Source organism: Amblyomma mixtum, chromosome 3 (genome assembly GCF_055824585.1).
Source record: "Amblyomma mixtum isolate Tamu chromosome 3, ASM5582458v1, whole genome shotgun sequence".
Taxonomy (NCBI): domain Eukaryota; kingdom Metazoa; phylum Arthropoda; class Arachnida; order Ixodida; family Ixodidae; genus Amblyomma; species Amblyomma mixtum.
The window spans coordinates 158250191-158277900 of NC_143014.1; the positions used below are offsets into that span (position 1 = coordinate 158250191).

Here is a 27710-nt window from a genome sequence, read left to right on the forward strand (position 1 = left end):
ACCAAAGTAATGTTCAATAGTGTAGTAAGGGAACAGCAGTTCGCCATTGGTAGCGAGGTGCTGGAAGTAGTAAGAGAATATGTCTACTTAGGGCAGGTAGTTACCGCTCATCCGGATCATGAGAGGGAAATAACTAGAAGAATAAGAATGGGGTGGAGCGTATATGGTAGGTTCTCTCAGATCATGAATGGCAGTTTGATAAATATCCCTCAAGAGAAAAGTCTACAACATCTGTATCTTACCGGTACTCTCCTATCGGGCAGAAATGTGGAGGCTAACAAAGATGGTTCAGTTTAAGTTAAGGACAACGCAGCGAGCTATGTAAAGAAAATTTATAGGTGTAACGTAAAGAGATCGGAAGCGGGCGGAGTGGATGAGGGAACAAACGCGGGTTAATGACATCCTACTCGAAATCAAGAGGAAGAAATGGGCTTGGGCAGGGCATGTAATGCGAAGGCAAGAGAACCGATGCTCCTTAAGGGTAATGGAGTGGCTTCCAAGAGAAGGCAAACGTAGCAGGTGGCGGCAGAAAGTTAGGTGGGCGTATGAGATTAAGAAGTTTGCGGGGATGCGGTGGCCACAACTGGCAAAGGACAGGGTTAATTGTAGAGACATGGGAGAGGCCATTGCCCTATTGCCCTGTAGTGGGAGTGGTCAGGCTGATGACGATGATGAGTGTTCAAAGTTCCCAGAGAAAGCAAGTTCTCGGGATGTTATCCGTCAATTTTCGAAGATAGGCGCTCCACGCTTTCATTGGTCTTAGGAACAGCGGCACTGGGCTCTGAGCCGCCGCAGCCGGGATCATCCTGCACTGAGGTACGGCGCTCTCTAAAACGTCTGCACCCCTCACATGTTTTGCTAGGGCTGAGCGTATAGGCTGTATTGAGCCTGAAGTATACTGTGAATTACGCATAATTTTACATCACAACTCGCTGTTCGAAGTACATGCTCACCATACGCTCCGCCACCTTGTTCAGAACATGACTTTTAGTTTCACACAGACTTTAGGCCACCGTGTGGCGACAGCGGAAACTCGTCCCATGTGTAAATGACGAACAAGAAGTGGCAGGATCTGTAACACAAACGAGAAAAAAAAAGTGCCGGTTTCACATGAACGTCCCTCCTAATATCTTATGCACCCGAGCTGCGGCCGGCAGAAATAAAAAGGACAGGGAGAGGATAGCAAAGATTATATATAATCTTTGTTATTGGTGGCGAGATAGAACAAAGAGCTATGTACACTATTTACAAAACACAAAAAGTAAACAAGTTTGCGCTACTCGCACACGAGTGTCCAGGCACTTTCCGAGGAATAACTACTTTCTACCCAGTCACAATGGAATTCAAAGTACCTACGGAAATCCATTAAAGTAATGCAAATTTCACTTTAGTAATTTCTTACTAGCCTCAGCCTTAATGCAGTCATGCGCCCGTATGCGAAAAAACATTCACCCCTGTCCACCCGGAACAGGACGAGCTCTTCAACAGCGGAGATTTTGAGAAAGTTGTGCAGCTTTCCTTTGTATCTGTATGAATGCACGCAGCTTGATACTAATAATTTCACCTTTAAAAGGCGCGATACATTGAGAAAGAAACTTTCCCTTTCGTTACACCGTTACACTCGTATACGTTCTTGCTTAGGCTTCTAAAGGTATAGTATGCTGACTTTTACTCGGACGACATTGCGATAGTCCAAACGCGCCTAGCCCTTTCTTATTCTAAAGCAGAAAACCAGTCGTTTAACTTTTGACCCCCTAAAATAGCGCCTCGTTACTGGTGCCCTTTCAGTTGAAGGTCACTTTTGAGGAACGTGAGGAACGAGACGACTCTGAACGGCCTCGCGGACGCGCCCTGGGGCGCAGAGCCTGCTGCGGTGGCAGCAGGAGCGCTGGACGACCAAGAAGCGCCGAAGGATCAAGGGGTGCTGGAGACCCACAAGACTCTGGAGAAGCACGAGTCTCTGGAGGTGCACGAGTCTCTGGAAGACCGCGGGTCTCTGGAGGAGCGCGGATTTCTGGAGAACCACGGATCCCTAGAGGACCGCGAGGCTCTGAAGGACCACAAGGCTCTGGAGGACCACAAGGCTCTGAAGGAACACGAGGCACTGGAGTACCACGAGGCTCTGGACGATCCCGAGGCTCTGGAGGACCACGAGGCTCTAGAGGACCGCGAGGCGTCGGAGGTCTAAGAGGAGTCGAAGGGCCCAGGGAAACCGAAGAGCCAAGAGAAATTGAAGGGCCAAGAGGAGCCGAAGGGCCAAGGGAAGCAGAAGGGCCTAGGAGTTCCAGAGGATCAAGGGGTTCCGGACGATCAAGGGGTGGCGGAAGACCAAGGAGGACCGGAGGGCCAAGCGGCGATGCAGAGATAGGTGGACGGGGCAGAGGGAGAGGCAGAGGCGGCGGAAGAGGACGAGGCGGACTCTCTCGCTCATCATCGCATCCTCGGTCGTCGCAGCACAGGTCGTCGCAGCCGCGGTCATCTCATGCACGGCACCTGCAGCACATGCCACCTCAGCCACCAATCCTGGACCCAGTGCCCGAGAAGAAGGGCATACCGTTGGTCACCGACGAATGGGTAACTACGTCCGTTCCTTGTGTGATTTGCGTATTCACCGTGAGCCCTCAACAAACTGCCGGCCCGAACAATATGAAAGGGAGCACACACTGCGCACTCTACAACTACGTTTATTTTTACTTCTGCTTAAAATTCAAGAAAACATCAAAAGTATACGTGTCTAAAGGAAAACTACTCAGAAAAAGAGAATAGTAATCGCCGACTGCATGCTAATAATGTCCCTTTATCAATGCTTCAAACTCCATGTGCTGCGCGCGTGTTTAAATCGCAGAGGTTCTCGCCGGTCAAGCCTAGAAAAGAGAGGGAAAGGGAACTCTGAAAAAAGTGGTACGGTTTCAAACATTTCCAAACCCGATTGCCTCCACCGAAAGTGGTTCGACTCTTATGGTACGTTCACACTTGGCCATGCGGCGTCAAAAACGAGCCAAACTCGCAGCCCCCGAAACTATGCGGGCCCCCATCCATCCCCGCCGCTGGCTCGACGGCGGTGTTGTATGCGGTGTTGACGAGTTATGGGGCAAGCATAAATAGCACACCCTCCTCTTAACGTTCGTATTGTCTAGCGGCTAGAAACCGGTTTTTCCGCCGGCAGAAATCAGTCCCGGATCGATCACGCTATCCGCCGGGTTTTTCGGCGGAATCGCTGCCGCAGCGGCGGATATCGCTCGCTGTTGATACCGAAAGAGTGAACGTGTCATCTTTAATGTTCCTGCTGCGGTGGCTTAGTGGCTATTGCTATCGGCTGCCGAGCCCAAGGTCGCCGGATCCAACCCCGGCCGCGCCGGCCGAATTCTAATGAGCGAAAACTTCCGTTTGCTGTGCGATGTCAGTGCACACTAATTGGCAGTTCTAGTATAGGGTGACCCTATCGGTTAGGGGATAGTAGAATAGTTGGGCGCCAGTGCGCATGCGCAAACACTAAAGCTTTTTGGGCGCGTGATTCCCCGCTGTTCCTTTATTCTCCTAAGCGATAGAGACATTATTCTAAAGCTCTCTAATGAATCCCAGGTGGTCGAAATTAACCTGACGCCCTTTGCCATGACGTTGTTAGCGTTGGGAAGTAAACCCGACATGCCGTATCATCTGCACTTAATGCGGTTAGGCCGCGTGCTTTTTGCTTCGTACATGGGCGGACACCCATGGCTCTGCGGGCACCTAAAATGTTTTTACGGGAACCTAGTCACTCGACCACTACCGCCATCAGGTGTGCGCCATCAGAGTAGGTCCTGGGTCCCTCGTGAAGCTCCAGCCGTTATTCCGCGCTAATTTCCGGTGTGGCAGTCGACAAGCTTGCAGGCGCCGATACGAAGAAAAGAGATGTTCGACGGTCTGCCTCCACGTGTTTCATGCGGTCGCCTTGTGGGCGCTCGTGGTACGACAGCTTCATTTCCTGCTGCTGGAAGCGAGTAGCTCGTCCAGTTTTGACTTTCCACTAATGATCGAGCAATCATCTTGCGAAACAGCTTCGAACCGAACACTAGAGCCTTAGGACAAACGATAGTATACTTAACGCCGCGACCGCAACGCGTCTACTAGGCTGCTTTCTCGACCCTCTACGATGCAGTCGTATTTATTATTTGATAAAGAGAAGAAGGAATAGGGTTCCGCCCTCCGTGACTGCATCGCTCAGGGAGGACACTTGAACGTGGAGATTGCCAGGAGATCAAAGTACCGTTCGTGAAGGAGAGAGTGTAGAGGCCATGTACACACGATATGCAGAATGACTGCATACAGATACATGCAATCACGTAAGCAAATAAGCAAGGCTGCAAAAAGTACGTGCGTCTCAATAAAAAATCACTAACGGATATCAATGTCGAAAATATACACACGCATAATATATGTGCATGGGTCACACACATGTAGTTTTCTGTCATTGCAACGACGTGTGTTACGACCATTACGACGCTGCTGTTAGCTTGGTGAGGAGGAAGGTAGTGGGCCTTCAGCTTCGGGAACCAGCTTTGCCAACTTGGCCGCAAGCTTAGGGGAACTGTTGCGTATTTCTGAACTTAGCTTACGGCCGCCGCCAAGACGTAGTACGTTGGTGGTCGTCACTGCTCAAGTCGAGCTCGTACCGCCTGCGCGTCGCAGGCCCGTGTAGATTCAGGTTGCTCGAAGATTAGGCGCCACAAAACGTACAATCTTTTATACTTGAGCTGGAGACGTTATAGCTGCTGCTTATTATGCGACCACCACAAAATCAGACCTAAACAAGTCAAGCGGCGTCGAACGGCCGTGCGCGAGCTATCACTGTTTAACTCACTTGAACAGTACCTCAAAGAGCCTGGAATTCTCTCTTTTTCTTCCCGGGCCAGTAAATGAAAGAAGTGCAAACGCTATCTCGTCGGCAACGTCTCTGCAAAGCACTCACTCGGAAACAGATCTCTGCAAAGGTTTCGGCCGACAGCTCTTACGAGCGTCTCTGGCTTGGAAAGCTTTCTGCCAGAGCACGGATCCTATCATTCCGGTCGCCTTTGCCGCTGTCGGCCCATTGCGACAAGCGCTGCACAGCGAACAAGACAGGCGCCTGCCGGATGGATCAGCTTAGTCTCGGAACTCTTCTCCGACAGCTGCCTTTCTATAGGTGTTTTACCGCTGCGCCTCAAGGCTCACAGGAAGCCAATATTGTAAAAGCGAGTATACGGCACGCGTCGATACTTCAAGACGCTCAGTATACATTTGCAAATTGCCTGACTAGCAATGCGCAATGTCAGGCTGTTATTTCAAATAACTTGTGCTTCATGCTGTGAGCAAGCAGTAAAGTGCTGCTAGCACTAATGCCGCAGTTTCCGGCGTTCATTTCTCCTCGTCGTGCTGCAGCCTTTACTGCTCAAGTGCACCTACAGATCCTTCGAGCTTATTCTCAACCCGTACTGTGCTGAACCAAATAACTATACGGTGCATTTTCGAAAAATGGCTGCGCCCACTTCCTCCCATTTTTCAAGCCGGAATGTGGCGTCTATAATGAGTATTTGGTGATAATAGTGAGACCATTCATAACGTCAGCGGTGGTTTCGACGCGTATCTATAGCAGCAGAAAGGTCCTTGTGCGTTATTGCCTTGGGCTACGCTGGTGAATCTTAAGGTTGAAGGCAGAAAAAAACTCCTTGTATGGTGCATCAAGGGGAAGTTTCTGGCAGAATGCACGGCAGCGCACAAGCGCTTCTGTAGTTGCGTCCAAATGAAATTCCAGCGACTGACAGGGCCATAATATTTAATCACGATGAACGCATCCCAAATTTGGTATTATAAAACTGCACACGCGCGTAAAATACGGCTACGGCTTTGCGTCCTGCGCCACTGGATAGGCATTGCGGTATTTGAGGGAAGCGCCTCCAAACAGCTGTATTTTTGCGGCATGCATGCAACTGAGGCAAAGGATTACGTGTTCACGATGCAATGCTTCCTTTCCAAAGCTTAGTGGCAAAAAATAAATGCGACATATATGCTGCACCAACACCGCAAACTCAATTCACACATGAGAGGCGTTCGTTGCAGAAAAAGAAACACCAGTGCGCGCACAAAGTAGAAGTAACCTACGTCTAAAACCCGAGCAGAAAAAATTATATGAGTATTTTCTTTAGTCAATTCCTGTGTTATTTTTTGCTTGTGTGTTGATTGATTGATTTCTTTGTTCAGTTATTGATTGATTGCTTCGCTCGTTCATTTGTCAATCGATTTGTTTGTTGGTTTTGTTCGTTCATTGATTTGTTTGTTTGCTGATTGATTGATTTTTTTGTTCGCTTATTGATTGATTTATTTCTTTATCTGTTTTGTTTATTGATAGGTTGATCTGTTTGTTCATTCCATTGTTTATTTAAGCTCCCCTTGTGTCGGTTGTATTCGACTCGCAGAGGCTGTGGGGCCCCGAGGACATGGTGCAGTGCCCGTTCGACCCGTCGCACCAGGTTCTTCGAACGCAGCGGGCGAACCACATGCGTTTCTGCACAAGCAGGACCAACGGAAGTAAGTGCCCGACTTTCGCATGCATACAAGGGGACTGCGTCTCCCACGCCACGCTCCGCGCAAACGCTTGGGCGGCGGCTGCAACCGACGCACGCTCTCCTCCTCCTCCTGAAGGGGCAGAAAGTAGAGGGGCCTTTTCGAAGCAGCTGCCACAAACACCGCGACCAGGAAGAAAAAATGTCCCAGAAAGAAAGGAAAGGCGCTCGGACCGCGATAGAGCCAACGCCTTAATTCTCGACACACGACGCCAGCACATGAACGAGCGCTATGCTATGTTGATTAAACGTTATCAGCAGTGTAGAGAGCGGAACGCCCACTTCGTACCTTCATGCTTCGACTTCGCTCTGTTTCGGGAATGTGACCGACATGACGTAATAGACGAATCTTATTTGCGCGCAGAATAATCGGTAACGCACTGTGTTGTAACCTTTGGTGTAATCAACCGCAATAACCTACGTGTGATCGGCCGCATGGTAGCGCTTTCTCGAAGTTATGCAGCGTTTTTGTTCCGAAAGCAACACTACGCGAGTCGCCGAGCCATTTCGCGGAGCTGAGGAAAGGCCATACTGCGCATGCGCGAGGAGCGGGGACGTCACACGGCGCATAGCTGGCGCGCCGCCGCCGTCGCTGCGCGGGTGACTCAGAGGTGCCGCCGCCGCGCTCGCCAGTTGCGCATGCGCAGTAGCGGCGCATAGCTAGCGTGCCGGGGCCGCCTCCGCTGCCGCGCGCTCTCCATCGCTTCTATCTCTCCCCTCGTTGCTTGCTCAATCCTCCAGGTTTCAACAGAGCTAAACCACTGCCAATTTTTCGATCTGATACTTGTCTTCACTTGGTCCCAAATTGCAAACGCTTCATTGTCAAGCTAAAGAGCCACGGTTTAGTGTTGACGTTCTTTCTAGGCTTTCAGCTCGGAGATATGTATTTAAACGTCTACACTGCGGCGCACATTACGAGGACGTACGAGTTCACGAAAAAATTGGTAGGAACAAAAAAAAAAAGGCCTCTGTGCATGCCCATTTTGAAGTATTTTTACGAAGCGCATTCGCATGCGCTGCGCAGTTATAAGAAACAGAGCATACGCATGCGGCTCCACAAAAGTATCAAGTTGACTGTTCACAGGTGCAATTAATAAGTTAATTTTAACTAAAGGTGCAGCCGATAATTCTAGCAAACTATGTCAGAACGTAGCTTAAGAGTTCCTGGATCAGCAGCGTGCAGTAAGAGCGGGCAACTATTCTGCGGCCTCAATTTCTCATGAGGCGAGCTTCATCTCTACAATCTCCGAGCAGTTTGGCCTTCTCTCGACACGTTAATTTTCTGTGAAACAAACCCATCACCACGCGAAGTTTTTGCTCAGGTCTCGCTGCAAGACTGTGTATAGCCTCAGTGTCATTCTCAACCAAATGACGGAGCCCCGAGTCTTTGGTGAACTTATTGGTCGTGGGCAGCATTGCTCTCATTTACGTGGCACTTTTGTGATAAAAAATCGGCCAGGACACGCTCAAAAAACTAGGCAAACATAACTGTACACTGCAAGCGAGCTTGTCAGTGGTCAGTCATGCAGTTCATAACTGACTGAATGACTAAGCCACGACGGAATCGCCCTGCATTTAAGGTGATGGCGGCACATGAAATACAGCTGTCGACATCACCGGTCCATTTCGCAAGTAAATTGTGTACGTCGACATAGCTTTTCTGGACGTGGAGACGCCCCTGCTAATTAGCAGGGGTGTCTAGACTTCTAGGGGGGTGGGGAGAGGGGGGAGAAGAGAAGCGATAGTCATTTTTAATTTTGTATTTGTATCGTTTATGTTTAGCGTGGGACTAGCAACGTTTGACTACAACACTGATGACAAAGACTGCGAACAATTACTTCACTATGCACAAGGACTAAAGTCATAATTATGAAGCGAAAAAAAAAACACTAGAGAACAAGTACTACATACAATGTGTCGAGAAACTATGCGGCAATTCAGACTATACTAGCAATAAACCTCATAAAAATAAACTAGCTGTTCAACACCACACGCGCAATGCAGGTGTGGAGAAAGCTGTACTTAAAACGTGTGGAAGTTCGTGTGGTGGTTCGTGGTTTCTTCCACCACACGTAGCTTTGGACTTTATGCCCCTTGCCGTGTATGCCTTTCTTCTGGTGCTATTAAACAAAATTCCTGATCGTATGTAAACAAAAAATTTCCTTACGACCCCCTATCAGAAAAAACAAGGAGATGAGCACAGGAGATCACTGGCTCAGTGCCCCTTCAAATGAAACAGTTCATGAATTACGGGTGAAGTAAGGTGAATTAAGGGTGATTTAAGGTGAATTAGGGTGAATTAAGAGTGAATTAAATGTGAATTAGGAGTGAATTAGGGAGGATTAAGGGTGAATTGAGAGTGAATTAAAGTGAATTAAGGGTGAATGAAAGGTGAATTATTAATGTGTGATGGTGGTGAATTATCGGTGGTTACTATGCCAGCTAATGACGTCACGTCATGTTGACATAGTAAGTATCGATATGACGTCACCGGCGCGGCAGAGGAGAGCGCCCGCCATAGCTTCTCGGGGTCACTGTGACGTCAGAAGCGTCGAGCGGCGGCGCAACAAAAAAGCAACTTGAAATGAGCAGGCGTCATTGCTTTTGCATTATTCAAATGCGGGTTGCCGCAGTGATCTCGAATTTTTTGTTCTCGGGTTGGGGAGAGGGTGGACCTCGTCATGATGGAGGAAAATCATCCCCGGACTGCTGTTAGGTTTGAGCTTTTACAAGGTTTTGACATAAATATCTAGGTTAACTTCTCATCGTTAGGCAGCACATCCAGAAAGTAGAATTTTTTTTGTTCTTGGTGATTTCGAATGGCTCCATTTCAATCTTTTTTTTTTTTTGGTCCTGACTCAAAATGACGAGCTAGGTTTTTCTCACCAGTCGCGATGTGGGGCAAGAAATTTTCTGTTTTGATGTTGAATGCAAACTATGATGCAAACGCTAACGCTCCAGCAGCTCAGAGCAGATCACTTTTCTTCGTTGTAAGTCCTCGGATGAAGAAATTCGAGCAACCCACGTAGTGAACACCTTGGAGTATCTCGTCAGGGTGTCGATAATTTCCGCCGCATTTAACGTGCTCACTCAGAGCTGCAGAGCCAGTTTGCGGCTCGTAGTGCTCCAATCAACACTAATCGTGTCATCGTCGCGCTGCAACGTATTTGTGCTGGTGGCAGTGGCAGGGTGTACAGACAGCGCCTGATCGTGCAGATCCGTTCCGCCGTTTCTTGAAGCTTCGATCCTCCTGAACCAGTGTCCGACAGTGCTCCTGACAAACGCATATACAGCACGCAGACGTTCGTGAATGCGACACCGAAGCCATTTGCGTGGTGTGGCACGGTGGCGCCACCTATGCGATGGAGGCGAAAATGCGCACTCATACTCCGAAAGCACAATTATGCCAATCTGTGAGATCTTATTGTATTACGTGTTTCACGTAACAAGGAGGAAAGGTATTAGAAAACATTTTTCCACAATACACGGAATAAAGTTGCGCGCTTCGAAGGTTTTGGCTTTCCGACGGGAAAAACGCAGCAATTATATTTGACTTCAAATCAGCGTTGGTACATTCTTACGCGCCCTAGAGAACACAGAAAGCCTGCACGGGCAAAAGAAACAGTTTCTCTGCGGCAGCGGCAGCGGCGATGACCAAGCCGGCGGGCTTGCGGAGACAAGCATTCCACGGGGCAGGTGGGCTTTCTTGCGGTGCCTGCGCACTCCAGTTTAGTAAAAAAATTACGAGGAACTTTAGCGGCTAAAGTGGTGAAAGGCGAAAGCCTGAGTGCTGCATTCTCCTACGCGATTGTTCACTGCACATTTTGTTGGTGCATTAATTAATTGCCAATTAATGACGCTAAAGCTTCGCCTTTAGGAGTGGAAAGCAACAGCGTCTTGTAGCGCTGCCACGGAGTCCAAGGAACGCCACCACCCGTTAGGCGCGATGCGTCGCCCTTTGAACGCAACGCTTTTTGAGGAAAGGAAATGGGGCTGTAATTCTCTGTCATCTCGGTGGACACCTGAGCCGCACCGTACAGGAAGGGAGGAAGTGTGAGTGAAAGAAGAAAGAGGGGCCGTAATGAAGAAAATGAAAATTGTATTTGAGGAAAGGAAATTACGCATTAACTGTCTCACATATCTCAGTAGACACTAGTCGAAAATTGTATTTGAGGAAAGGAAGTTGCGCAGTAACTGTCTCACATATTTCGGTGGACACCCGTCAAAATTCGCACGCGGTGACGTCACGACAATTTGGACCAATCTGAAACGCGGACAAATACGCCTTGCTCGTCGGTAAATTGGTTTTTGAGGAAAGGAAATGTATATGTCTCTCATATATCGGTGGACACCTAAACCTCGCCGTAACGGGAAGGGAGGAAGATGGGAGTGAACGAAGACACCGTATTCTCTAGACGCACCTTTGTTCATTCCAAACCCTCGAGCTGGCATGGCGGAGTGGTAGCGTGCTCGACTCGCACTCCGGAGACCGGGGTTCGATTCCCAAGCTCGGCCATTTCTTACTCGGTTTTATTTATTTATCTGGTGTGACTAGAAAGGTTAATTCGACTAATTGGTTAAGTAAGCAATTAACTAAACTCAATCAAACTTACTTGGAGCATCACTATACGATCCCTTTAATTGGTTGCATGGTTACTAGCCAGAGTACAATTGGCCCCGTTTTAAATTCGCTCACTGTGACGTCACGACCGTTTCGACCAATTGAAAAGCGTGACATTTCTGTCGACAGCTCCTGCTTACAACGATGAGGCATTAAAGGCTTCCGCCTTAAAAAAAAAACCGTAAACTGTCACCGCAGTATGCCTGCAAGTGAGAAAATGCGCCGCGAGTGGTTCTGCACGCGTACATACAGCTGGAGCGCTGGAGCTGGAGCGGCTCGACACGCATCTTTTCACCACCACCTTCCTGCAGTGCGTTCGCTCGTGTAGCCCGCTCCAAAATGTTGTTAGCCCTCCGTAAACGGCAACCAGATTGTTCTCATTATTTAAATGTGGCAGGTCTGCCCCAGTGCATACTGCAAAGGAAATACTTTCTCTGCGGCGGGGATGACCAAGGCGTCCCACTCGTTGGGCCGAAGACAGATCTCAGGGGAGGAGCTATGTGACAAACCAACCAGAAACTGTCAGTGGTAGTCCGATTGGCTAATCGCGTGCGGGACTTCCGAGCGACGAGCGAAATTTTCTGTGGGTGCAGGTCCGAGCGACGAGGCAAGCGACGAGGGCAAAATGCTTCGCACGACGGCGCTGCTCGTCGCTTGCCGCCTTCGCGTTCGCGTGACTTTTCGCCTTAAGAAGGGCAGCGAAGGTGGCATGGAGCCCTTCCCTCTTCCTCCTCCTGCTGTGAATCGGCTATAGTACAACAGTCAGATGCAACTCAATAACGAAATGGCAGATGCCCCTCGAGGAAACTGTCTGGGCAATGAATGGCGTCGACCGATTTTCATGACGCCGTGGCTAATCCCCTAAGACCTACTAGCGTGACATCCCAAAGGGTGGCAGATGAAAGAGGATAAACCATGCCTTAATCGGATTAACCACGATTTCATCTAATTTGGTTAGCGCAGTCGCAGAAGAGTCGCTGACCAATTGATTTTCTGTTTCAGGGTACAGACGCCAGCGCAGGGCAGGGGAGCATGAGCTGCCGCCACCTGACGAGGACTGGGAGCTGGGTAAGCTTCCAGAGTCTTTAAAAAACATTTCCGCACGGTTACGACCCAGAACGCTTATACCGCGCGAGCAAGATAAAGAGGGACACTTGATTAGCATGCCGCCAGCACTACCGAAGTGTGGCTTAAGAGGCATCCTCTTTATTACCTGTCTCTCGCTAGCTCTATTCTGAGCACTTTTCCGCGTTCAGTGCAGGAGTAAAAATAAATTTGGCCATTGCGCGTTAATTAAACCAGCTGTTCATTTCCATATTGTCTGTATAGCTGCTGTACGTATTTGCACTGAGGAGTATCGTGCTACCCCGCGCATAGAAAGCTGCATGCATGGTCGCATTCATAACTAATCCTTGGAACGCGTTGCCTACACCCACAGCATGAGAGGAAACCCACAAAAAAAATGTTCGGTCCAAACTTACCTCCTTAGCGCATTAATCGGCGAAAGGTAATTTGCATTAGCGGCCGAGAGGTCGAGTGGCAGGCCCATTTTGTCGTTTCACAGGCGACTGTCCGGTTGGGCGTCTCGCAGGCCCGTTTTGGTGTCTGTACGAGGGGGTACCCAAAAGAAACCGGACTAAATTTTTTGGTCGCCAAAGCTTCTGTGGTACCGCGTTTTGCCACTAGGAGCGCATAGAACGAACATTCCAGAGTCAGTAAGCAGATTGCCGTCGTTGAAGGAGGTCAGACTAGTTTAGGCAGAGTTTTAGAGTGACGACTGTTTTGTGTGAATGTCGTTTTTGCAATGGCTGATTTTCGTGAACAGCGTGCGCCGGTGAAATTCTGATTTTTGCTCGGAAAAAGTTGAATGGACACTCTTGAAATATTAAGAAAGACGTACAAGGACGATGCTATGGGGACAACTCAAGTGTTGCTGAATCGAATCCTGAATCAAAGCAACAATCATGCCAACGGAAAACTTCAAATTCACCTCGCCTCAAGAAAGCTCGTCAGGTGAAACCAAACCTCAAAATAGTGCTTATTTGTTTTTTCGACGTGAGAGGAGTCGTCCATTGAGAATTTGTTCCGCAGGGTCAGACAGTTAGCCAGGCTTTCTACTTGGATGTTTTGAAAAGATTGGGCAACAGTGTGCGGTGGAAGCGGCCAGATTTGTGGCGGTCGGGTGACTGGTTTTTCCATCATGACAATGCCCCTGCTCACACAGCTCTGTCTCTACGACAATTTCGGACCAAAAATGGCATGACCCCTATTCCTCAACCCTCATACTCTCCCGACCTGCTACTTTCTTTGTTTCCTAGAATGAAAAAATAGGTGAATGGAAAGCGTTTCGCTGATGTTGCTGAGGTGAAGAAAAAAACGACGGAGGCACTGTCAAGCATCACAAAAGATGAATTTAAACAATGTTTTGAAAAATGGAATGAAAGATTCGACAAGCGTATCATTGCCAGTGGGGAATACTTTGAAGGAGATTGAAGGTCTGTGCTTAAAATGTGAACAAATAAGTTCAAACAAAAATAAGTCCGGTTTCTTTTGGGTACCCCCTATATATACGCTCACGTCCATACGTACTCGTCCTGCTTCCGCTTGCGGTCTTCGGTTCGATCGCATTCCCGGTACACTCCACGGACTCCAGCGCCCGCTTGCACGAAGAAAACAGTCTAGTTCCCAGTGTTGTTTTATTCGCAGTCTAACCCTGCGTTGGTTTCGGAGAAGGAAAGGCACAGAACTGGCTCACTGGGTCAGTGGACACCTCAGTCGCGCTTTGGGGTACGTGGTGGTGTCCACCTAAGGCCCGTTTCACATGCGACTACAACGAAAACAGTCGGCCTAGTCGTGAGGCCGCAGTGCGATTTTCGGTCAGTCCTTTCACATGCAACGCGTGCCCACCGAATTCGGTCGGAGGGACAGGCAAGTTGCTTGATGTTCGCATAGGCAACCAATGATTAAACGCGACAGAAACGCTACTCTCAATATGTTGATGATGTTATGACGACCAGCGTACTTTTAGATGCAAGACAATATTTGATATGGTTTAATTAGAATGAACAGTTTTTCTTCCGCCGCGGCAAGGCTCCCACGTGACACCATGTCGCACGCCGTCTGGCCGCTCCCCATTGGCCAGTTGCAGAGCGAACACACCGACGCTGCGATTGAATTACAACTGGACGGAACTCTATCGCGAGCCGTCTGCGGCTAAACCGACGGCCCTCCCCAGTTGCAAACCGACAGAATGCGCAGCGTCGCAGGCGAAAATCGCATGCATGTGAAACGGGAGTAAAGCATTACCCATAACGCGGCTGCCGCTGCACCCTTTAAATTGCTTCTACTAAATGCCTTGTACCAAACTATTAGAGCTCTCGGTGTAAAATTTTCCGAATGCGCCTGTGTAAGGCGACATTCTACGACAGCAATGTACGGTATATATTTATTCATTCATTTGTCTCTGCTTCGGCGGCTCGCACTGCGGGATTCTGGCGCATTTTCCTTTGCGCCTCAGCCATGACGGCTCGTTTAGCGGCAGCGTCCATCGTTCAAGGGCCAGGGTCATGCACGGCAGAGAGCAGGAGTAGAATTGATTTAAGCGTCACTGTCAGCCGATTTCATATTATCACTTCTAGAACGTTCCACATCTCACGATGTCGTTCGTCGCGTGACCGTGGGCAACCTAGAGTCACTGGAAGGAATTTTATTGCTGATTTTATGGAGGACTATGGCAGCTGTGTGGCCGTTATAAATATCCAAGTATTTTTACATATGACTCTTCTGCATCCCTATTCCGTAAGGCCTGCATGACTGCTGAGGTTTCCACTAAGTCAAATGCTTTCTCGTAATCAATGAAGGCTATATATACGGGTTAGGTATATTCTGCGCATTTCTCTATCACTTGAGTGACAGTGTGAATATGGTCTTTTGTCGAGTAGCCCTTACGAAATACTGCCTGATCATTTGGTTGATAGGAGTCTAAGGTTGTGCTGACTCTATTACCGATTACCTTTGTTAATACCCTGTAGGCTACGGACAGTAATTAATTTTTCAAGTCCTTCCCGTCTGCTTTCTTATGGATTAAGATGTTTGCGTTCGTCCAAGTTTCCGGCACGCTCAAGGTCATAAGGCATTGCGTATACAAGGTTAGTAGTTTTTCTAGCACAATTCCCCCCCCCCCCCCCCCCTCCCCCCATCCTTAACAGATCTGCTGTTGCCTGACCCTCACCTGGTGTTTTCTCCCTGTGCATTGCTTCCAAAGTTGTTGTTTTTTTGTTTTACTTCCTCTTTCGTTATTGGCGGGATGTCCCATTCCTGTGCGCTACTGCCTCTCTCATTAACGTCCTCCAGGTGGTCGAAATTTCCGGAGCCCTTCACTACGGCATCTCTCATAGCCTGAGTTACTTTGGGACGTTAAACCCCAAAAAGCCTAAATACTGACTACTGTATAAATTTGTGTAGAACTCTTCAGCTACTTTAATGATTTTATCCCTATTGCTAATGGCATTGCCCTCTGTCTCTTGACGCGTACATCTTATTTCTTCCTATACCTAGTTTCCTCTTCACTGCTTTTAGACTGCCTCCGTTCTTTAGAGCATGCTCAATTCTCTCCACATTAAACTTCCTTATGTTGGATAGTTAGCCCTTACTGATAAGCCTTGATAGCTCTGCCAAGTTCTGTTCTGTCTATGGGGTTAGACACTTTCACGCTTTGGTGTTTCTTACACAAATTCTGTCTAACCATCCTGCCGCCACTACGGCGTCTCTCATAGCCTTAGTCGCTTTGGGACGTTAAACCCCATAAACCAACCAACCTTAATGATAGCTGTGACATCATCGTTCATTACTTAAACTTAAAAGTCGTCCTCAGTTAAAGCCGAGATTCGAATCCCGATCCTCTTGCATGCAATGCGAATGTTCTACCTCTACGCCATCGCTCGTTTACCACATCATGTAGTACCACATCAATTCTGGCGGGACGTTGGCACCATGCCCAGTGCACACCGAGGAGACGCCAGCCAGCCGCTTACATCATTTGCGCAGTATTTGTTACCCGGCAGCCGGTATATTTAGCCAGCGCAGGTGGCAGGCAGGGGCGCCTGCCCATAATGCCATTGGCTTCGCGTCCCCTGTTTCCATTCACCGCGGAAGTCTGCTTGCAAAAGGGCAGTTTACATTCCACTGATGCTCGGAAGAATTTCTTTTGGCGAAATTCAGCCTCATACTGTGCATACACGGGGCTCACGCTCTGCGCGAAAGCCATGGTTGTACACTGCAGCGCTCATGTTGGTCTTCCACAACGCCTGTGCAGACATCGTCCCTGGCCAGCCGGGATACGTGCCGCTGGCAGCCCCACAGCAGCCCGTCTTCCGCGAAGTCAACAGCATGAGCCACTCTGAGAAGAAGGAGTTCTACGTCGAACTTCTGAAGCAGTACAAAGGTGCTCATGGGTAAGTACGTGCCCACACACTCCTTCCTTGTTACGTCAGCCGTAAATTTCAGTATACGAAGTTGCTTCCCGAGTGCCATGCTTGGTTGTTTGAAGCGCCCGCTGTCTGACGCGGGGTAGGTAATGTTCTGTCGTTGACTGCTGCTGCACTCGCCTCCTCTAAATTTGAGTTCTCATTAAAACAAAATTATAGACATTTCCCTTGTCGCACGCGCGTGCGCGTATGATCTGCAACTTTTCCCATTGATGCTCACGTGGCAAATATTTGCCCGCGACCGCGCTCTGCACCCCATGTTTTAACGCACCCGAGACTGCCTTTTCAGGATCATCTGTAAACCAAGCACGCGACTTGCTCGTTATTCCTGAAATGTTGTTTCACAACAGGAGTTCACGCTTTCCATTTAGGGAGACCAGCCAAGAAGACGACAAGGGACAGAACAAAGACGAAGGAGCCGCGTCCTCCTCGAAAGAAACCGCAAACCATGCGTCCTCTTCCAAGCCCCAAGACCCGTGCTTCCATGCGTCCTCTCCACGCGTCCTCTCCCAAGACGTCGACTCCGCGTCGGCTAGTGTAAGCTACGCATGGACATTATGATTATCACAATAATAACCATCATCCTTACTACGCCCACTGCAGGGCAAAGGCCTCTCCATATTTCTCCAATTAACCCTGTCCTTTGCCAGCTGAGAACACCTTATCCCCGCAAACTTCTTAACCTCATCCGCCCACCTAACTTTCTGGCGCCCCCTGCTGCGCTTACCTTCTCTTGCTATCCAGTCCGTTACCCTTAAAGAACATCGGTTATCTTGCCTTCGGATTACATGTCCGGCTCATGCCAATTTCTTATTCGTTATTTCGACTAGGATGTCATTAATTCTCGTTTGTTCGCTGACCTACTCTCTCCAGCAATAATACTACGCAGTACGTGTGGCTTACGTAAGCTCCCCATCGAATCATGTACAGTTGCATTTATCTTATTCAACCTTAAAAATGAACCACTAAACACTAAAATGGCACGGTAAGCGCTAATCAGATACGTTGGGCTAGCACGAACGGACCGGACCTCATGTGCACTAGACGACGTCCAAAAAAATGAATGGCATTTCAGGCTCATTTCAAGATTTCAAGAATTAATCATCGTTTATACCTATAAGAGGGGAAAAAGAAACAAGTATTGCGTGCCATATTCCCCCCAAGCTCGTCAGCCCCGGATGCACGCCCGGGGCGTGCAGTTGCACGGTTGCCCGGTCGTGCTTTGTGCCGTGAGCTGTAAACTTTTATTGCTAGGTGAACTACTTAGTTACCATTGAGCTGCACAGCTTTCTTCAGGACAACGTTATCAGCTTCCCGCGGCGTATGCATCGCCCTAATGTGAGCCGGGGCGCGTCCTTCTCAAGTTGTTTCTCTTGTGTCTACGTCCTCAAATGTAAAAAGAAAAAGCCAGGATTTGAGGCAGCATGATGTCACAAGAGCTACGCCGCCGATAAAAAAAAAATGAAACACTAGTAAAATTAATGCCTTGTAGTCAGATTCGCGTCTCTTTGCCATTTGAAAGTGTCGTTTTCTTCGCAGGTAGGCTCCCTTTCCCCCTTTGATCCTTTTAATGTTTGCGGGATCATGTAAACCAAACACACAAAGCGGCGGGCTGCAAGTCGACAGCTTATCCTGCCGTGCCAAGTTTCCCCTTTTACGCTACTCCAAAACATTTTCCGGGTCTGTTTTCCATTGCCTGGTTCAGGAAATTAGTATTTTATAGCTCTATTTATTTATTTAATTCTTGTACCTTCAGAGCCAGATTCATTATAGAGGGGAGTGGTTACATAACTTAAAAAAAAAACGTACAGTACAGCAAAGTAACTGGTGGTACAGAAATTATGGCTCCTATTTAACCAATATTATCTAACGGGTTCTTGATGTGCTGGTTAATATAATATAATACAATACATACAGTGCAGCAATACAGTACAAAAAAAATGGTAGTACAAAAAAAAATAAATAGATGCTCCTACTTATACAATGTTCCCTAATGCGGTTTTGAAGCGTTGGTTGTCAACAATCATAGCGGTTGATGCAGGAAGGTGATTCCAATCAACATCTGTGCGCGGAAGGAATGACTGAAACCTGGCATTGGTTTTGCATACTGGAATTCCGACTTCGTTATTGCGATTTAAGCCTTGATTAAATGTATTTGGAAAGGGAGATCAGTCCGTCGCGAATGGAAGGATAATGAAATATCTTGTGAAAAAGTGAGTCTAAGGGAGTTACGGCGAGACGCTAAAGAGGGAAGGCTAAGATTTAATTTCATTGCAGAAATGCTTGCAGAATAAAACGAGCAGAATTGTTTTGTACCATTTCTAATGAGAGTATTAGGTATTGCTCTACTTCGTTCATTTTTAAGTGAATCGATGCGACGACGAGCCGGACAACAGATATTTTAACGCGATATCATTAGAGGCTCCCCGTTCACTAGAAACGTCGGCTTCCGTCCGTGTCACGAAAAGGTCCATTGGTCGAGAGGGTCGTGACGTAGTCATGACGTCAGTACAGTTCATTGGCCGAGAGGGTCTTGACGTCATCGCACAAGGCGCTGGGGAGAGTATGCGCTTGAGGGATCTCTAATGATATCGCATTCTACTGCTGTGAGTAGCTTAGGCGTCATCCAAGCTTTTTTCCCATTTTTTCCTCCTCCTCCAGGGCGTGCCGCCCAGCGCCGCCACAACCATGGACGGAACGCGCGGCGAAAGAGGTAGGCACTCACCCAGAACAGATTTTGTTCGCTCGCAAACTGCGTAGTCTCGTGGTTTAGGCAGGAGTTTGTATTTTAAATTCCCAAAGAAAGCCACGCCAGAGCAGGCAGTTGTGCCGTGCTGTTTTAAAACTTCCCAGACCTCCAAGTAGTCGGGCTACGTCGCATGGATTTGATGCACCACACTTCAGAAACAGGACAGAGCGTAACACATCGCCTTATTTTTGCTGAAAGATACTTCAGACACCCGATTTCGTCTTCTCTTGCAACTAGCCACCGTTCCTTGCACGAATTAACCCAGCTTTCTCATCTCTTCAAACATTTTGAAAAAGCAGAATGCCACTATGCTGTAAGTCGCGCTGCCATCTGCAGCGCTGCTGCCGGCAAAAACGGTATCTGTGATATCACCAGCCACATTCTATTGCAGGTATTTTTGAAACCACCTTAGCGCTCTCAACGATAGTTTTAATAATTCCTGTGCATCTTGATTAACGTCACCCTCATTATTGCCACTGCATTCCGCCTAGGCGGCGCGGCAGTTGTGGGGTCAGGATTTGCAGACGCCGACTACCACGAGAAAGTGAGATTCCCATATGGAAATGTTAGGTTTTAAATTGTTGCTCAGTGTTTCGCAACGCCATAGCCGGGTGTTCATTTCAACCTTTGGATTGCTGGAAAAAAAAATTTAGTCGATAAGTATGAGTAGTTAACGAATGCTCTTGATAAGCGATGACAGAGCAGCTTTCTATTACGCTCCACGTCAGCTAAAACAATGCTATTTTTGATAACGGTTCTGTAAAATGCCCCCTGAAATGCTGCGCACCTTTGCCACAAACAGCGAATTTTCGTCAAACACCAAAACCCTTTCCGGGAGTGTTCTTCAGGGTCATGGGCGGCACACGAAATTACTAAGAATTAATAGAAATAGATTATTTGAAAATTAAAGCAAACAGATTCTGTTCGTGATGTCTCGTGCAATAAGCACAGCATTTTAACCGTTAATTAAAAAATAATGTAGTACAAGTTAGTTTTGATCAACGTACTCTACCAGAAAGGGCCCTGCAAGCGAAAACTATAGGTCAAAATTTTGTAATCAGTCAACATAAGAACCTGGTGGCACATTTAGTTTCTCCCGCAAGGAATCCAGCGAAATGTCTGGCCAACCGAACATGGCTGCCATTCTTAGAAAGACACGCGCGCACAACGAAATCGTTCAGATATAAGCGAGTCGACGTTTCGTTGGGCGTCCTTTTTAAGTTTTCCATTTGCAAATGGAAAACTTAACTCTTTCACGTCAGTAAAAGTAGGACACACGCACACACCTGGCCTTCTCGCGGCCGTGTCTTTCGGGTCAGCAGCCGAGCACCATAACCACTGAGCCACCGCGCGGCTATACATATACTCTGATCGGACATATAACATTCAGCGCATTTTTCTGCGACGCCTCGTATTAACTTAGTCTTGCTCTATATCAGCCACCTAGTACAGGCTGCTCGCTCTTTGTGGGGTGACTTCAAGCTCAAATTCTTGGCGTGTCTTTTCTAAGCGGTAGCGCGCGTCTCTCGCAGCGCGTTCTGACCTCCCGCTTTTCGTTCTGCATGCAGCGCCATCAGAGGAGGTGGACCACAGCCACAGCCCCATAGACCAGATCCCACAGGAGCCCAGCCAGTCGACACCGGGGGCCCTCGTTCATCCCCAGCTGCCGGCGGGAGGCAGCGAGGGGGGTCAGCTAGTGACGCCTGCCGAAGATATCGCCGCCATGAACCAGCTGCGGACGCGGCTGGAGACTATGCAGGTGGCCACAAACTACGACCCTTATGCGGACGAGGTAGGTGGAACCGGCAGCATCGGCCTCGGGCTCCTGGGGCGCAACCCGCTCAAAGCGCTAAACGATCCCATTCAGAAATCACGGTCGGCAGTACCACACTGCGTGACTTATTTCCTTCCCAGACTGTTGAAAATTACTATGGTTTAGGTAATATTGATTTAGAGACTTACTATTGCATTTTGTGCGCCTTGCTCCTCAATTATTCGATGTAATTTGTCCTTTAAGTGGTTTATAAGTGGTCCGGACGACATCGTCGACAAAGTGGGAGGTCGCTGAGGTATCCATGGTCCTCACATCTGGCTTTTTTTTTTCTTTTTGAAGCCATATGCGGTGAATAACAACGCAGAGACTTTGTCTGCCTGCGAGACACAACATTTAATTGGTATTTTCTCGCTCCTTTTATCCGACACCATAGTTTCACCGTGCTGTCCTTGTAGATACTCTGTGGTAAATTTATATATGCTTCCGCGAATCAGTTGCGCAGTGCCTGCATGACCGCTCCTGTTTCCACTGAATTTCTCCTATTACATGAAGGCCATTTATGCTAAGTGGGCGCGTCGTATTCAGCAGAGTTGAGAGCACAGTTTGATTATACAAGTGTGAAAGAAGATATTGATACTTGGACTATTTCTTTCCGCGAATTCTGCCATTATTTCTTCTCGGCCATTCTTAAACCCCACGCCATAGTTTCCAACTGCTTTTTCTCCCGCCAACTCCTGTACTTTAGACGTTGAAGTTACCCTTAAAAATAGTGAACTGAGTTTTCACGCCGTTCACTGACGCTTCAACAACATTCATGGAACCCAGTACAGTCACTACGGGACCTCCTACTGGATAAATTTGTCCATCTTATATTTTCTTTTTATCGCAATAAACTCATTCTGATGCTGAACCCTTCGATCACTTCATCGTAGTGGTTTGGTGGTACGAAGGCTTGTTACTGTCAGCTCGTATCTCTTATTGGCCTTTATTGCGGTGAGGGCTACTCTTGTGTTAATGCCGAAATTGTTTATTTTCCACTATTCTTTTATGTATTAAGAGTCATTCGTTAATGTTTTTTTTTCTGTCGGCAGCCCTCTATAACATAGGACGTTCCCGTTGTTCAACACCGTGTGTTAGCTCACTAGTAGTTCTTCGAAGTGCACACCTCGGCTAGATTCGTTCGATAAGGTTGTAGCATTCAACTTTGCCAGGCTCAGTTCAAAATGGCGTCACCTCCTGATCCACAGATTCGTAGCACCCTCTCTTTCGGCACAGATCTGTCCACAACCTTGGTCAGGTGCTTCAAAGCCACCCGAAACTGAAAGTCAAGGGTTACTGAATTCATGGTTTGGTTTGGTTTTATGGTTTGGTTTTATGGGGTTTAACGTCCCAAAGCGACTAAGGCTATGAGAGACGCCGTAGTGGAGGGCTCCGGAAATTTCGACCACCTGGGGTTCTTTAACGTGCACTGACATCGCACAGTACACGAGCCTCTAGAATTTCTCCTCCAAAGAAATTCAACCGCCGCAGCCGGGATCGAACCCGCGTCTTTGGGGTCAGCAGCCGAGCACCATAACCACTGAGCCACCGCGGCGGCAAAAAATTCATGGTTTAGCCACAGGATAAGGAGTGGTTAACTACTACACCAGGGCGCCCAAATCTTCTGGTCAGGGTGCACTTTTCTAGCTCCCCAGGGAGCCTTTCTAGTGTGGTCACACCTTGATTAGCTGACCCTACCTTGGAGTTTCCCGAAATTAGTTAGCGCCGCAGGCTTGGCTTCATCGACATCCGGTCATAGAGACTCAGTGGCTTGTCCGCATTGGAACAACACATTAACGATCACACGATATTCATTAAGCAGTGCAGTTCTGTCGAAGCATTTCTAATGGCGGCAGTATCAGTCTCGTGCAGACTTCTTCGACCGCTTTCGCAGATTATACACAATTTCCTCCAACTTCCTCAGTGTGCTAGAAGTATTAAGCCAAATTTGTTAGGTTTACCCCTGAGAGACCGTAATAGACTACAACAGACAATAACGGACAATTCCAAGTGGTGCAGAGAAAACAACTACGCATTTGTTTCGTAACGGGGCCTCGGGCATCTGCGTGCTTTTTAATAACATTAGGGAGTTTTATCACAATGGAAACATAATACAGCGCATACACCGGACCAGCCTCGGCTGCCTGCTGCGCATACGCAACAGGCACTCGGCTACTCTAGTGGATATTCACTGTGCAAAACTTTGTGGTCATCTTGGGCACTTTGTTTTGCGAAGAAGACAGCAGAGAGTTGAGACACAGACGTGTATCGGAGCAGACATATGTCTGGGGTACGTGCACAATAGCATCCGGTAATGCACGCTTTTACGCTAATACGTCTGTGATAGGCTAAAACTCTCTATCAAGGCTAAAAAAGAAAGTGGTCTCGAGTTAAGTCTACCAAAAGTTGCTCACCGTGGTACACTCGAGGGCCACGTGTACAGAGTAGACGAAGAGCGCGCTCCGACTCCGAACAATAGAGAGTGGGTGCACACAGGCGCGTAGAGTCAGGTTGCGCTGTTCAGTAAAATAAATAGTGGTCGGACGAGTCACATGACAGGTGGGAAGTGCACGGCAAGAGGACCGGCCTGATAAGGATGAGGTGTTCCGAGGAACTGAAAGGGGGGTCAGACGATACGTATGCGGCAAACATATTCGGAGGGCAGCTGTGTTACAATATGCCATTTCAGAATTTTATCCGCAATGCATAGCTTGTCGGGATCCCCGAACCACGGTTTTTATCGCTCACACAATCATTGATCAAAACAAACAATATTCGAACTCTTTGGTTGAGCAATAAATAATAGCCGAAAATTTTCGGCTTTGCAGGGCCGGAAGGAAAATAAATGTTGCAGCTTTTCCAAGGATTCCATCAGTGGCGTAGCCAGATTAATTTTTTTTTTTTTTTTTGGGGGGGGGGGGGGAGGGGGAGTGTTATACGCCGCCAATAAAAAAAAAAGCGCCTGCACCCAAAAAATATCTTAGTCATTTTTCTGCAGTAATAAAGCCGAAAGCTTAGTTGTTTCGTTCACTGTAATGTCTACATAATACGAGTGCAAACAGGATTCCAAGGACTTGATTCGTAAAGGTTATTTATTTTTTCACAAAAAAAAGTCCTACAAGAAATCGCGGATATTTACAATATTTACAACGCAATAACTTACAACGCAAAACCGTATGCTCTACAACAAAGTCAGCAACTGCGAACGAATGGCATTTGTCAAAACTTCTTCCCCATGAATTTGAACCTGCACACGGACGCAGAGGCGTCACCTCCTAAAAAAATGCACTTTTTATTTTCGCGCTAGTTTATGATCATTTGAGAACAATGCCAAGAATGCAAGAGTAGGCTAACGTGAAAAGGTATTTTTTATTGGGTGAACTGTGCCTACATTCAAAAGGAGTGCCATATACGTCGTGTGGTGGCGAAACGTGACTGTTTTCTACGCTAACTTCTGCTTCCTATTAAAACAGGAAATATTTTGTCAGTAAACCGACACTCTTCTTGTCTTCGTTTTTACATTTTAGTATATAGATTCGGTGTCCATAGCCCGGGCGGAAAAAAAGGTCGAAGGGGGGGGGGGGGGGGGGGGCGGATGCAGCGCTCAGAAAATTTTCGGGGGTTTTCTAACACCAACCCCCCCCCCCCCCCCCCCCCCCCCCCCCCCCCTGGATACGCCCTCGGATTCCATTATCCCGATAACTGACGTATTCTTTAAATATCTTGCGCAAATAGTGAGGCGACGTTTACGACACCGGAACCGCGGCATAAGAAGCTGACATCAATGTTTTATCTTCGAAAGGTTAGATATCAAACTCTCCTAAAAAGTATACAGCGATATATGCACTACGAAGCCAACAAACCTTTACTAACAAGAAAAAAAATACCCCAGCTCCCTGAGACGCGCAGATTTTGCCGCAGTTAACCTTTCGAGTTCGCTCCCAACATGCTAAGTGCTCCCCAAATTAGGGTATCGATTCCTTCTTGCAGGTTCCACCGGAACGCATTAGAGGCTCATAACCTCGCTTTCGCGTGTGCTCGGCTGCTACCGCTAACGAGCTGCAACACATTCTGCAGATGATTCACGGGCGGCATAACGCTGCGAAGTATCAGGTCACCGGAACCGCTCGGGGCGGGCCAGCCCAGGGCGTGGACCTTTTAATGGAAAGTGGCGACGGGCACTGGTAGTGCTGCTCGTGGATTAAAACTGGGCGCTGCACGGAAGCCCGCCATTAATTTTTAGAAATAGGTTTGTTGAAGTAAAAGATGGCTTCTGTGCCATTGTAATACCAGGGTTGGTGGACATCACAAGTATGGTGAATCACGCTAACTAGCAAGTTGTTTCACTAATTTTTGATAGTTAACTTTAGCGGACGATCCGCGCAGACCGCCTACCAAGTGACGCAAACGTCACTCCGCCGAGTGACCGTGAACGCCCTGCGCCGAGTCCGATGGGGCGCAGCACGCTAAAAAAGGCGCCGCGGTGGCTCAGTGGTTACGGCGCTCGGCTGCTGGCCCGAAAGACGCGGGTTCGATCCCGGCCGCGGTGGCTGAATTTCTATGGGGGTGAAATTCTAGAGGCCCGTGTACTTAAAGAACCCCAGGTGGTCGAAATTTCCGGAGCCCTTCACTACGGCGTCCCTCATAGCCCGAGTTGCTTTGGCACGTTGAACCCCAATAAACCAAACCGAACCAAGCACGCTGAAGGTCATTCACGAGGAGTGACGTTTGGTCACGGTGTATGAGGGCCGTGCGGATCGTCCGCGGTCCGGTCCGCTTGTGGAAACTGAACGCTGAAAAAAATATAATAAAGAGAGGCGGGGATTTGAAAAGGCGCAGGGACAACTTCAGGGGCAAGAGTACACTGCTTTCGCCTAGACTTTCACAGCGTTTCATCTACGATTGGGCGGCTTTACTTACAGCATGTTCAAAGTGTTTCACGGCCCAGTTCTCTTTGTCGGCGTTTTTAAAGGAAAAGCGCCGCTATCGTTTGCGGTATACGAGAATGGTGTACACAAGGACCCCAAGGCAGTTTTCTTCGACGCTGTTCGCTTTCCGTCTATGAGGTTTACTTACCCCTCTCGGCATTAAAAGACGCACGGGCGGGACCGGTGACGCGCGTGAAACGCTCCCGACGGCCGGCTTAACGTGGCTTACCGTTTTTCCTTTCAGCAATGTGCTCTTGAGCTCAGTATACTTTCCGCTATTTTGGGCCCCTTTGTTTTTGCGGAAGAAAACAGAGCAAGGCGGGTTTTACTCGCCTTACCGCCGCACCCACGCCTCCAAAGTGATACGCACGGACAAGCGCTGTGGGCAGAACATTAGATTGACCGATTCGATCATTACTTTTGTATCATTGTATCAAGCACCACCCATGCTAACATTTTCCTCCAAGGCTTTTGTGTGTTTAAGATGGTCGCTGTGGTGTTAAATGAAAGTTTTCGCCCTGTACAGAGGCAGGACGGTATGGCCCGGACGCTGAAGTGCCGCGCAGGAGGCTGTGGTGCACGCGGCGAAATATCTGTAAATAAATGAGAAAAAAATAAATACACGATTTCATGAAGTTTCTTTAGTGGAAACTGCCCTTTCCATAGTATTTGTGATAATAGAGAGCAAATAATTTAGCACTTCATGGGAAACTTTTTGCTGAAAATCAAGATTTTCACTCGAACTTGAGCTTAAACAACATCGCCCGATATTCACCCCCCAAATTCCGGAAAAAATGAAGCCCGAAAACGATGGGCTCTAATTATGAAATACGAGCAGAACTGCCCGAACGCGCGTACGTTCACCCGTCGCTGAACGTGTTGTTGCGGTCGCAGGCTTCGTACCAGGCCGCCGGCCGAGGCTCGGTGATACCGAGGACTTCCGTCTTCGGTTGGATCGTGACGTCCGACGACGAGGGAGGTATCTGCTACTACTCGCCGCGGGGCCGCGGTCGGCCCCTGTACTGAAAAGCGACCACCCTGCTCTGCAGCCGGCCCCCCGCTGATTGGCCCCTTCGCAGCGCGCCGTGTCCAGAAAAAAAAAAAAAAGCAAGAAACCGGCGTCCAACGGTGAACAAAACTGTGTCAAGGCGGGACTTGGCAAATCTTGGACATCAGCAAAGAGGACACTCTCGACACGACGCGGTCCCTGCCATCCTCTTCAACTTCGACTCCTGCGTGTCTGTGTGTGTGCAGGCGTGCGTGCGTGTGTGTGTGCGCGTGCGTGCGTGCGTGCGTGCGTGTGTGTGTGTGTGTGTGTGTGTGTGTGTGTGTGTGTGTGTGTGTGTGTGTGTGTGTGTGTGTGTGTGTGTGTGTGTGTGTGTGTGTGTGTGTGTGTGTGTGTGCGCGCGTGGGCGTGGGCGTGTGCGTGTGTGTTTGTGTCACTAAACTTTCAATAAATGAATGAAAGATTTCCATGCTTTCGTAGCTGCTGGTATACAAGCTCAAAGATGCGTTTTCTGCTGGGGGTTTCGGTG

The 27710-nt window shown here is 48.4% G+C and overlaps 2 protein-coding genes across 2 annotated transcripts in view; one reads left to right on the top strand and one right to left on the bottom strand.

Moving 5' to 3' along the window:
* Positions 1-27710, bottom strand: part of LOC149352486 (sulfhydryl oxidase 1-like) — a 116270-nt gene that overhangs the window by 141 nt on the left and 88419 nt on the right. The gene's annotated exons all lie outside the window — the stretch shown is intronic.
* On the top strand, positions 614-27499 carry LOC149352487 (uncharacterized). The gene is made up of 9 exons (XM_089585118.1): positions 614-697; positions 1789-2574; positions 6432-6543; positions 12202-12267; positions 16514-16652; positions 17057-17222; positions 19347-19398; positions 21003-21226; positions 27070-27499. Exons 1-9 carry the CDS (start codon positions 614-616, stop codon positions 27199-27201), a joined length of 1761 nt encoding a protein of 586 aa, XP_089441244.1. The 3' UTR covers positions 27202-27499.